At 41.7% G+C, this 12,368-nt stretch overlaps 1 protein-coding gene across 1 annotated transcript in view; it reads left to right on the top strand.

Moving 5' to 3' along the window:
* Positions 1-12,368, top strand: part of SMC3 (structural maintenance of chromosomes 3) — a 31,683-nt gene that overhangs the window by 2,787 nt on the left and 16,528 nt on the right. Inside the window, exons 3-10 of the mRNA XM_072129588.1 lie at positions 3,641-3,679; positions 4,987-5,054; positions 6,962-7,033; positions 7,123-7,202; positions 7,805-7,883; positions 9,946-10,063; positions 10,144-10,319; positions 10,449-10,529. Of these exons, the coding sequence (XP_071985689.1) occupies positions 3,641-3,679; positions 4,987-5,054; positions 6,962-7,033; positions 7,123-7,202; positions 7,805-7,883; positions 9,946-10,063; positions 10,144-10,319; positions 10,449-10,529 (713 nt within the window). The remainder of the gene's footprint in view (positions 1-3,640; positions 3,680-4,986; positions 5,055-6,961; positions 7,034-7,122; positions 7,203-7,804; positions 7,884-9,945; positions 10,064-10,143; positions 10,320-10,448; positions 10,530-12,368) is intronic.

Here is a 12,368-nt window from a genome sequence, read left to right as displayed (position 1 = left end):
TACTGTGTCTCCATACATGTTCTAGGGGAGGATGAGGGAGGTTGTGCCCAATAGACATTTATTCCTTATCCACAGAGTAGGGAACATGCGTCTGATTTCTGGAGTTCAACCAAATGACTCCAAACACTTGGAATATTGTGAACGGACAGTTGTTGTGACCCGTGCCAGTGTATGGAGTTCGGCTTTGAAAACTGCATGTGAAAAACTGAATGTGTGAATGCACCCTTAGGCCGGCGGCACACGTGGCGTTTTGAATCCGTTTTTAAGCAGTCCGTTAAAAAAATGCATCAGATTTTGACCGGTTTTACCAATTACCCTAATTAAAGCAGATGTGTTTTTAACGGATTGCTTAAAAATGGCCCAAAACCGGGTTCAAAGCGCCACGTGAGCCGCCGGCTTTAGTCCGTTTGAAAACGCAAAAGTTCTTGTTTACCGTTCGTTTTGCTTCTTTGAATCTGTTTTATCTTCATTTCTGGAAGTGTAAGCAGCTGTGAAACAGATTAAAACCAGCCAAAAACATTCAAAAACCTATGCATTTTAAAAAGTGTGCGTTTTAAAATGCATACGTATTTAAACTGACTGAAAACGCATGCTTCAAAACGGTCCAAAAACGTGACATGTGGCATCACCATTAGGCTGGTTTCACATTGGTTTTAACATCCGTGATTTCACTGAACTCATTTTGCTTTTGGTCACATAGAGATTGGTTTTCTCTTTTTGGCTTCAGTGACTTTTCACTGATGCCTTAGGCCGGCCGCACATGTGGCGTTTTGAACCAATTTTTGGGGCGTTTTTAAGCAGTCCGTTAAAACAGTTTTAAAAACTCATGCCTTTTTGATAATATCCGTTTTTTTTTTTTTTTTTTTTTTTTGTAAACGAATCTGTTTTTTCCCTTATTATGATAATTATGGTAATTGGGAAAAACCGGACACATTTTTTAACGGACTGCTTATAAAGGGGTCAAAAAACGGCTTCAAAACGCCACATGTGCCGCCAGTCTTATTGACCCATTCCTGTCCATTGGCTTTTAACTCTTCAGTTATTTTCACTGATCAGTAATCGGTAAAACCTGTTTGTTTTGTGTTCACTGAAAAAAAAAAACCTGAAAGTGTGAAAAAGCCCATTAACCCCTTCACGCTCCGTGGCGGATATATCCGCCACGGCGCTTATGCCGGCTCGGCTCTGGATCAGAGCCGAACCGGCATCGGGAAACACGGGGTGCCGGCTGTAACTAATAGCCGGCACCCCAGTGTAACACCCGCAATCGGAGTTGTCTCCGATCGCGGGTGCTTAACCCGTTAAATGCCGCGGTCAGCTCGACCGCGGCATCTGACAAGCATCTGGGGGGTCTTTCCCCCACGATCGGCCCCCCCGAACCGTTTTCGGGGGGGCGCCGATCGTTGCTATAGCAACTCTGGGGTCCGATCTGGACCCCAGAGTTACTTGCAAGAATTGCCAGTAAGATGGCGTCTGTGACGTCATCTTACTGGCACAGTGCCAGCCTATGCAAGTGTATAGGCTGACACTGATAATACCCTGCAATACATCAGTATTGCAGAATATTATCATGAACAAGCAATCAGATGATTGCTTGTTCATATCCCATGGTGGAAAAAGTGAAAAAGTAAAAAAAAATGTTATTCAATAAAAAAATAAAGTCATCACTAAAAATGCCCCAAACCCCCAAAACATATAAAGAGACATATAACTCAAAAAAAAGTCTAAATCATAACACAAACCCCACATATATAGTATCACCGCGTCCGTAACAACCCGTAGAATAAAAGTAAATCATTATTGAACCCCCACGATAAACGCCGTAAAATAAAACTGTTATAAACCCTCCAAAAATTATGATTTTTACCTTTTCAATCCCACAAAAAATGCTATAAAATGCGATCAAAAAACCATATGTACTCAGACATGATACTGGTGCAAAGTACAACATGTCCCGCAAAAAACAAGCCATCAACCAGCTCCGTAGCCAAAAAAGTAACAATGTTATGCCACTTGGAAGACGGCGATGCAAAAATGATAGATTTTTCCCCACATTAGGGTTTTGTTTGACAAATTTAGTAAAACGTAAGAAAATATATTCATGTCTGGTATCCCCGTAATCGTATCAACCCATAGAATAAAGATAACAGGATTATTAGTCTATACGGTGAACACCAAAAAAAAAAAAGTAAAAAATCCAGTACAGAATTGATGCTTTTCTACTCCTGCCCTCAAAAAAAGTTCCTAAATTTTCAACAATAGGTGATACCAACCCCAAAAAGGTAACAATGGAAAAAGCATCTCATCCCGCAAAAAAAATGCCGTCACATGGCCCCAATAACGAAAAAGCGAAAATTTTATAGCCTTCAAAAGGGGCCAATGAGGTAACTAAAATCCTGGCAGCTGCAGCGCCCTCCTTCCCTTCTGCGTCTCGCTGTATACCCATAAAACAAGTAACGTCCACATGTGGGGGGTCTTTGTACTCAGGAGAAATTGCAGAACAAATTGTATGTTGGGTTTTCTCTTTTTATATTTTGGAAATGTGTAAATTTTAGTGATAAATGAACGTATAAGGGAACAATATGACCATTCTAAATTTCACCTCCATTTTGATTTAATTACTATGAAGATCTCAAGGGGTTAACAATCTTCGTAAAAGCTGTTTCTGATAGCTTGAGGGGTGCAGATTTGAAAATGGGTAGATTATATAGGGGGTTTTGATGCTAAATATGTAAAATTTCATTCTAAACTGTATTTATCCCCAAAATAGTCAATTCTGAAAATCCGGAAAACCGATATTCTATTTGTAAGCCGCGTGACCTCAAAATAAATTATCCAGACATTTCAGAAATTATGAAAATGTAAAGTAGACAAATGGGAAATGTTATTCAGCAACTTATTTAGGTGGTAAATCTATCTGCCTGAAAACGCAATGATTTTGAATTTCGAAAATGGCAAATTTTTCAAAAAATTTATCATATTTTCTTTTTTTTGTAAATAAACGCAAAATTTACCACTAAAATGAAGTACAACATGTGGGGAAAAAACAATCTCAGAATCGTTTTGTTAAGTAACAGTGTTCAAAAGTTATAACCATATAAAGCGAAGCAAGTCAGAATCCAAAAAATCGGGCTGAGCCTTAAGCTACAAAATGGCTGCGTCCTTAAGGGGTTAAAAAAAAAAGTCAGTAAGATATATCAGCGAAAAAATCGTTGAAGCCAGGAAGAGAAAACCAATCTGTATGTGATCATAAGCCAAAATGGGTTCAGTGAAAAATCACTGATGCGAAAAAAAAAACAAAAAACACCAATGTGAAACCAACCTTACTTGGAGTTATATTGTGTTTAAGTGTTGCCTTTTTATTTTTTTGAGCAGTCTTATTTATTCCAATTCTGTGAATACTGAAAGTATGGGGGCTGGGTATATGGGCCCAATGAGCCACGTGTCTCACTGTACCTTGACTTTCAATGTACTCCTGCACCTGCTGTATATGTTTGTTTGCAAGGGGCCTAAGTGCCTCTTGTGGAATATCCCTTTAAGAGACAGTGGTAACATTTTACCAGATGTCTTGTGGTAGTAAAGCTCCATGGCCTCAGACCCCTCTGATATGTCTGACTTTAATTTTTTTTTTTTTTTATTTCAGTGGGAAGAAATGGATCCGGCAAAAGTAATTTCTTCTATGGTGAGTTCTGCTGCCACTTATGATTGTTGTGTCGCTGTATATGCAACACATTTCCAGTCTGCATGCTGTGGATGGAGCTAATGCATGTCCACCCAGCCTGGTTTCCACAGCAGACATTGGTATAACTTGGTTTATTTTGATATCTTGGTTTGTGTGATGGTACAAACATCAATGTGATTCTGTGCCTTAATCTGCACAAAAATTCCACCCACCGATCCACTTACCATGGTTTCATGTCATGTGGCCATTAATTACTGTTGCGATCATTTGTCTCCCAGTCCATAACTAATTTGAGGAGCATTGTGGGCTTTGCTTCACTGGGTTGCTGTGGCCACTGTGTTATGTATATGCATTTACACATACTAAATCTTGTCCATCTCTATGAAAGCCATTAGTGACTGCACACAAAATCCATCACTCACACTGGGTCATATCCAGTTTTGCTGTGCCGAAAATTGTTACATTTTCACTTCAAATATTTTTTAAACTCAAAACAAAAAAAATGTTAAAAACCTGCAAAAATATTTTGAAACAACTTAATTGCTGAGCCATTAAAAGGAACCTACCACCACGAATCTATCTATAAAGGTAGATCGGGTGGTAGGTGGATCATTAGGACGTGAGCATAGCCCTTTTAAGGGCTAATCCTCACGTCTCTGCACTGTTTCGCTAACTTTTATTAACTCTATATGTAAATTTTGTTATGCGGCTATTGGGGCGTGGAGTAGCCGCAGCTGAGGCTACATGGTGCGGCTACTCCACGCCCCAGTAGCCTCTTTACTCCTCTTACTCACAATCTTCGACGCGCAGCTCCTCGTAGCTGTGCACCTTCGTCCGACGAACCTTCCATCTACGCATGCGCAGAACAGCAGGCCCGCACCTGTGTGGCTTCGGAGCAGTGACCGCACAGGTGCGGGCCTGCTGTTCTGCACAGGTTCGCCGGACGAAGATTGTGAGTAGGAGGAGTAAAGAGGCTACTGGGGCGTGGAGTACTCCACGCCCCAGTAGCCGCATAACAAAATTTACATATAGAGTCAATAAAAGTTAGCGAAACAGTGCGGGGACGTGAGGATTAGCCCTTAAAAGGGCTATCCTCATGTCCTATTGATCCACCTACCACCCAATCTAGATTCGTGGTGGTAGGTTCCCTTTAATGACCAACCTTTTCTGGTGCTACTTGTTGACATCACCCATGCATGTAGTGTCATCCAGCACATTCTATGTGATTAATGTATCCTTGTGGTCCGTGCTATTTACACCTGTGGAGGAGTTTTGGTTCTTACTGATTTCTTTTTCCTAATTTTTAGCCATTCAGTTTGTTCTCAGTGATGAGTTCAGTCACTTACGCCCGGAGCAGCGTCTGGCTCTCCTGCACGTGAGTATTTATAGCTTTGTTCTTTTACAAACTGCACAAACTTACAGTGCCTGTAAGTTACATTACCGAGATTTGTTTTTAGCTCGTATTGCCTGTGTGTATTATGTAGCAGGTTTTTTTTTTTATTATTTCTCACGTTGATTTAAATAGTTACCAATTTTTTATGTTATCCTCTGTCCATGGTGAGGGTCTATAGAGGTAATAGAGAGAGACACGTGGCGCCTGGTATTGTAGTGAGTGGAAGAGTCTGTAATCTTGAAGGAGAGGGTGTAGGTAGAAAATGGTGGTGTGGTGGGCTGCAGCGTACCCTGTGGCACACAGGAGATCCTGTGATCCAAAGTATTATAGAGAGAGAGACAATAATGTCAAGAAAAAACACAGGTTTGTATGTGCGCGCTGCCCCTAAGTCTAAATAAGAAAGATGGGCTCTGGATAGTGACGAGTATTTTATTATTTTTCAGTAACGGACGACGCGTTTCAAGGACGTACTGTCTTCTTCATCAGGGCCTTTAGCAAAATACACTGGATGCAAATATGGTCTAGGTGAAGGTAGTGGAGATAGCAGAAATTGCCTGCTAGGATGGTAGAGCCAGAGCACAGGGGCAACGTTCCTTCAAATATGGGATAAACGTCACCGGCTGTGACTGAAAGATTATATGTCCACTAGCCGGAGGACCGGTCGCTCACGCTGCATACCAAAAGTGGTGAGGGTCTGACTGCTTCGACCCCCAATGAATATGAGAGCGAAACCCTAAGCCATCTTCAAAACAGGAGTCCTGTACTTTTTAATGGGTGGAATGGTAGGGTGCATGCTCAATTCAGTTGGAAATTGCTGAGCACTGTGAATTGGAAGAGCTGGCGATAACTGGATGCAATTGCTGACAGTTATTGAATTAATTAGAGTAATTGGGTGCACGCTTAACCTGTTGCTCCACTAACTATTAGGAACAGGAACCCCCAGCAATCTGGAGAACAGGAGAGTGATCGGTGGCCTCCTAGCAGTCAGACCCTCACGAATTTGTTTATTAACTCAAATCCTGTAAATGGGGTATGATTTAAATAGTTGATCCAACCCCTTTATGGGTGATGCCACATGTCACGTTTTCGGACCGTTTTAAAGTAGGTATTTTGCAGTCTTTTTAAAAACGCATGTGTTTTTTAATGTTTATCATGTGTTTGGCTAGTTTCAATCTGTTTCACAGCTGGCTACACTTCTATCAATGAAGATAAACCGGTTCAAAGCAGCCAAACGCATGGTAAACATTAAAAAAATGCAAGCGTCTTCAAACAGACTGAAAACGCATGCTTTAAAACGGACCAAAAATGTGGCATGTAGCATCACCCTATAGCAGTGATGGCCAACCTATGGCACGGGTGCCAGAAGTGGCACTCGGAGCTCTTTCTCTGGTCACCCAAGCTGCCGTCCCAGGACACAGTTCATCAGGCAGAACTTGAATCTTCCTGCAGTCCCAGACAACTTGAGATGATGCTCTTTTAAGGCGACACATCTTTGACTGCTTGGAACTACATGCCAGATTATCTTTTATGGTCCCCTTGCAGGCCCCTTGATTCTTCTGGTACAGAGAGACCTTGTAGAGAAGCTACAATGATATGATTGAATGTTGTGGAAGAGCAGGGAGCAATAAGTTACTGTTTAAATTGTCTTGATGGCACTTTTATGGTAAATAAGTGTGATTTGGTTGTAGTTTGGGCAGCTGGTCTCTAAAAGGTTCCCCATCACTGCCCCATAGGGTTTAAGATATTTCCTAACCAGTTAGCCATTAGCCATATTAGACACTTTCAGTTTGTGGGGATACAGTATTTCAGCCCTGGTAATTAGTTTTGTCACATTTTATTGTATAACAATCCTGATCACTTATCAAGTCTATTATACTCTTATCTTTCAGGAGGGAACAGGCCCTCGTGTCATTTCTGCTTTTGTGGAAATTATATTTGACAACTCTGACAACCGGCTGCCGGTAGGAAATATTGCAGAAAATGGTTCCTCCACATCTTATCTTGTAGGATGAAGTTCTTTTCTTAATGACAAGAATTTTTACTTCCCCAGATTGACAAAGAGGAGGTTTCCCTTAGGAGAGTTATCGGGGCCAAAAAAGATCAGTATTTCTTAGACAAGAAAATGGTGACGTAAGTGAAAAGCTTCTGTGTTATATCATTTTTACTAATCTTTGTCATCAGTGACTGAACGGCTGAGGGGGAACATTATATCAACTTTTCTGTACAGTCCAACTGTGCCTGATCTGTATTATACAGATCCGTGTCTGCTTTATTTTCTGGACCAAACATTTTGTGCATTTTTTTCTCTTAATGCGATGGTCTGTGATTCATGTCATTACCTCAACGTCATTTACATTGTGATCTGCTTTATGCTACATGCACACGAACGCATGCCGTAGCTGAGCGGGCACGAGTCCGGTGCCATGGAGAGGAGGGGTGACCCCTTCTTCTCTCCATAGAGACACATGGCGCACGGCGGCGTAACACAGGAAAAAAATAGGACATGTGTACAGCCTGTACAACGGCTCTGTACAGCCATTGACGCGTATGAGGGCTGTACAGCTTGCAGCCGTACATGGGTCCCCCCACCCCCCCCCCCCCGATGGTCGTGTGCTTGGGGCCTAAGCCTGTATTCAGAAAGTTATGTGGATCAGTTATGTCTCTAAGTTTCTGATGCAGTTTGTTATAAATGCTCTGCTGATCTAATTATATAATATATGTTATTTTTGTAGCAAGAATGATGTGATGAACCTGTTGGAAAGTGCTGGATTTTCTCGCAGTAATCCATACTACATCGTAAAACAAGGCAAGGTATGGTTAGTTCTTCCACAGAAGTTTTTTTAAATGTTTTTTTCATTTCCTTCTCTACTTTGTTGCCTCCTAGTGAGGCACAAATCAATAACTTCTTTCCATTCAATGCTGCTACCTAATGTCACACACAAAGAGAACATCATATAGCAATTTTTTTTTTTATATATATTTTCTTTTTGTAACGCACAATTTTGTTTAACAACTTATTTTTCTTATTTTTACGTTGAAGACAAATATAACAATGGAATCAATATATAGAATAAATAATTATCTTAGATGCCAGTTTTATGATATCGTTAGAAATACTAATATATTCCTTGGGTACTAGAGAAGTAACACAGGCGCAACATAAAGATGGACTTATGGTGTATATATGAGGCGAGATCAACCCCTTAAACTTTAAACAAACGAGACAATCACTTTTTCCAAATAATTGTATAGTTAAGAACTTAACCTATTTAGAGGCCATGATTCGAGTGGAGGTAGGTAAAATCCTCTAACTATACAGTTGTGTTAAAAAAGTGATGCTCTGTTTTCGCTATATACACTGCTCAAAAAACAAACAATACTATATAACTCTAAGTACATCAAACTGTCCACTTAGGAAGCAACACTGATTGACAATCAATTTCACAGGCAATTAGCAAGACACACTCAAAAGAGTGATGATGATTTGATCAATTTTGAATGTTGGTGGAGATTTTGCATTAGTGGCAGCACGAGATGGACTCTACAACCAACACAAGTGGCTCAGGTAGTGCAGCTCATTCAGGATGACACATCAATGCGAGCTGTGGCAAGAAGGTTTGCTGTGTCTGGTAGTGTAGGCTTGAGCCGCTACCAGGAGACTGGCCACTACAGCAGTAGACGTGGAGGGGGCCGTAGGAGGTCAACAACCCAGCAGCAGGACCACTACCTCCACCTTTGTGCAAGGAGGAACAGGAGAACTGCCACCGCCCTTCGAAATGACCTTCAGCAGCCACAAATGTGCGCATGTCTGCCCAAAGGGTTAGAAACTGACTCCATGAGGTATGAGGGCCCTACATCCACAGATTGGGGTTGTGCTCACAACCCAACACTGTGCAGGATGCTTGGCATTTGCTAGAGAACATCAGGATTGGCAAATTCGCCACTGGCGCATTGTGCTCTTCAAAGATGAACGCATGGAGTCTGGAGACGCCATGGAGAGTTATCTGCTGCCTACAACGTCCTTCAGTATGACCGGTTTTGCAGTGGGTCAGTGATAGTCTGGTGGCCGCACAGCACTCAGTGCTCGCCAGAGGTAGCCTGACTGGCATTGGGTACCAAGATAAGATGCTCAGACCCTTTGTGAGACCATATCCTTGTTGCCCCTGAGTTCCTCCTAATGCAGGACAATGCTAGACCATGCTGGAGTGTCAGCAGTTCCTGCAAGATGAAGACATTGAAGCTATGGACTGGCTGCTCGTTCCCCAGACCTGAATCTGGTTGAGCACATCTGAGACATCATGTCTCGCTTCATCCACCAACGTAACGTTACACCACAGACTGTCAAGTAGTTGGCAGATGCTTTAGTCCAGGTCTGGGAGGAGATCTTTCACAAGACCATTCAAAACCTGATCGGGAGCATGCTTGGGAGTTGCAGGGAGGTCACACAGGCACGTGGATGGCACACACACAATACTGAGCCTCATCAGGAGCATACCGAGGCGTTGTAGGGAGGTCATACAAGAACGTGGAGGCCACAGACAATACTGAGCTGCATTTTGTCTTATTTTACAGACATTAAGTTGGATCAGCCTGTAGTGTGTTTTTGCACTTTCATTTTGCGGGTGACTCCAAATCCAGGCCTTCATTGGTTAATAAACTTGATTTCCGTCGATGCATTTTTTTTTTTTAACATTTTGTTTTACACATCATTCCAGCATTTAATGTGTGTCATAGTGTGCCTCACTGTTTCTATGTTTTTATTAATAGACAGTAGATTAGTGATAGACTCCCTGTATATCTGCTCTGTGGATAGCCATTCATGTCTAAGAATGGATGTGAGGCTGCACGGTTAATATTGTATTTATAATTACAGATCAACCAAATGGCAACAGCCCCAGATTCTCAGAGGTTAAAGCTGCTCCGCGAAGTGGCCGGGACCAGGGTATACGATGAACGGAAGGAAGAAAGTATCTCCCTGATGAAGGAAACTGGTCAGTCGTATTTCCGTATACAGGCAGGTGTCTGTGGATGGCGTCCGCTATGTGGTTACATGTCCTGTGATTCCTTCCAGAGGGTAAACGTGAGAAGATTAATGAACTGCTGAAGTACATTGAGGAGCGGCTGCACACTCTGGAGGAAGAGAAGGAAGAGTTGGCGCAGTACCAGAAGTGGGATAAGATGAGGAGAGCCCTGGAGTACACCATCTACAACCAGGAGCTGAATGAGACACGTGCCAAGCTGGATGAGGTAAGTGTTTAATTTCCATGTCTGGAGCTGTAACGTAGGTGGGGGACAGTAGCCCCTTATGTACACATATGACAATTACTTTATGGTCTTTGTTAGTATCAACTAATATTCAACCTTTTCCTATTGTAGCTTTCATCAAAAAGAGAGACAAGTGGTGAAAAATCACGACAGCTAAGAGATGCCCAACAGGACGCCAGGGATAAAATGGAGGTAAGCGTTGTAGCCAATTCTGTTATTACTTGGCTTGATTAAGTGCCTCTTATCCTTGGTATTGGGGTGCATGGTTCTCTGTGCTTATGGACAACATTCAATGGCATTAATTGAGAGATCGACAGATGTCCCTTAACCCCTTACCGACATGTGACGTAATAGTACGTCACATGTCGGGTCCCGGTGCATGGAGAGGGCTCGCAGGCCGAGCCCTCTCCATAGCCGGTAAGTCTTTGCTGCATATTGCAGCAAAGGCTTACCGGTTACACCCGCGATCGGTGCCGGCACCAATCGCGGGTGTTTTCCTGCAGATCACCGCCAGCAAAGGTGCCAGCGGCTTCAAAAAGATGGCGGCACGTGGGCGATCCGTCGCCATGGTAGCTTCGGTAGCTATCAGCACATTGTAATGTATGAGTAGTAAAAAAAAAAAAAATAATAATAATAATAAAAAGTTAAAAAAAAATTATAATAAAAAAACCTAAAAATTCTAATCACCCCCCTTTCCCTAGAACTGATATATATAAACAGTAAAAATCATAAACACATTGGGTATCACCGCATCCGAAAATGCCCGATCTATCAAAATATGATAACGGTTTTTCACTGCGTTTAACCCCGTATCGGAAAATCGCGCCCAGAGTCGAAAATGCCACTTTTTTGCCATTTAAAAAAAAAAAAAATTCTATAAAAAGTGATCAAAAGGTCGTACAGTCCTAAAAACGATAACATTGTAAACGTCATCAAAATCCGCAAAAAAACAGCACAACCCACAGCTCCGTACACCAAAGTATAAAAAAGCTATTAGCGCCAGAAGATGGCAAAATCCCCCAAAAAAATTTTGTACAGGAGGTTTGAATTTTTTTAAATGTATGAAAACATTATAAAAACCTATACAAATGTGGTATCCCCATAATCGCACAGACCCAAAGAATAAAGTAGACATGTCATTTGGGGCGCACAGTGAAATCCTTAAAATCCAAGCCCACAAGAATACGGCACAAATGCGTTTTTTTACCAATTTCACTGCATTTGGAATTTTTTCCCCGCTTCCCAGTACACGGCATGGAATATTAAATAGCACCATTTTGAAGTGTAATTTGTTACGCAGAAAATAAGCCGTCACACAGCTCTTTTCATGGAAAAATAAAAAAGTTACAGATTTTTGAATGTGGGGAGTGAAAAATGAAAACTGGGCGGGAAGGGGGAAGGGCTGCGACGGGAAGGGGTTAAAGGAAATCTATTATCAAAATCCATCATGATAAACCAGGGTAATCCTCTTACTGTTATCCATGGCCTCCTTTCTTCTAAAATCAACTTTTACAATTATTCTAATATGCCAGAAGGGCTCCTGGGGGTGTTAACACAGCTGCTCTGTGGCTTTATAGTCTGTTGCACTGTAAGGAGAGTGACAGTGTAACAGCCTTTGAATCTACTGCACAAAGGGTCTACGATAACATCACCAGATTAAGACTTAGATTTAGACATTTGGATGATGTCCCGAAAGGGGAAATAATGCAGCAAACGCCTGCTGTTTTTGGAGAGGGTTTAGCATGTGAGTCTTCTCTGTACACCCTGTAGGGATTAAGCAGACTGCCCTTCACTTGTTCATTGGTTACATGCAGTATTACAACTCCACTTCCCTGAAGTGAATGACCCATGGACAGTTGTGGCGCTGTTTGGTTTTTTTTTTGTTTTTTTAATTAAGGCAAGCAAGTTTTTACTAAATTTTGACAACTTCTTTAATGACACTTAATGACACATAAGGGTCATTCATCATAAAATGTATCAGTGATAAATATTTGCAAAAATTCGAAACTTCTTTCCTGGAAGCTGCAGAAT

Source organism: Engystomops pustulosus, chromosome 11 (genome assembly GCF_040894005.1).
Source record: "Engystomops pustulosus chromosome 11, aEngPut4.maternal, whole genome shotgun sequence".
Classification (NCBI taxonomy): domain Eukaryota; kingdom Metazoa; phylum Chordata; class Amphibia; order Anura; family Leptodactylidae; genus Engystomops; species Engystomops pustulosus.
This window is presented reverse-complemented; position numbering and strand designations above follow the sequence as displayed.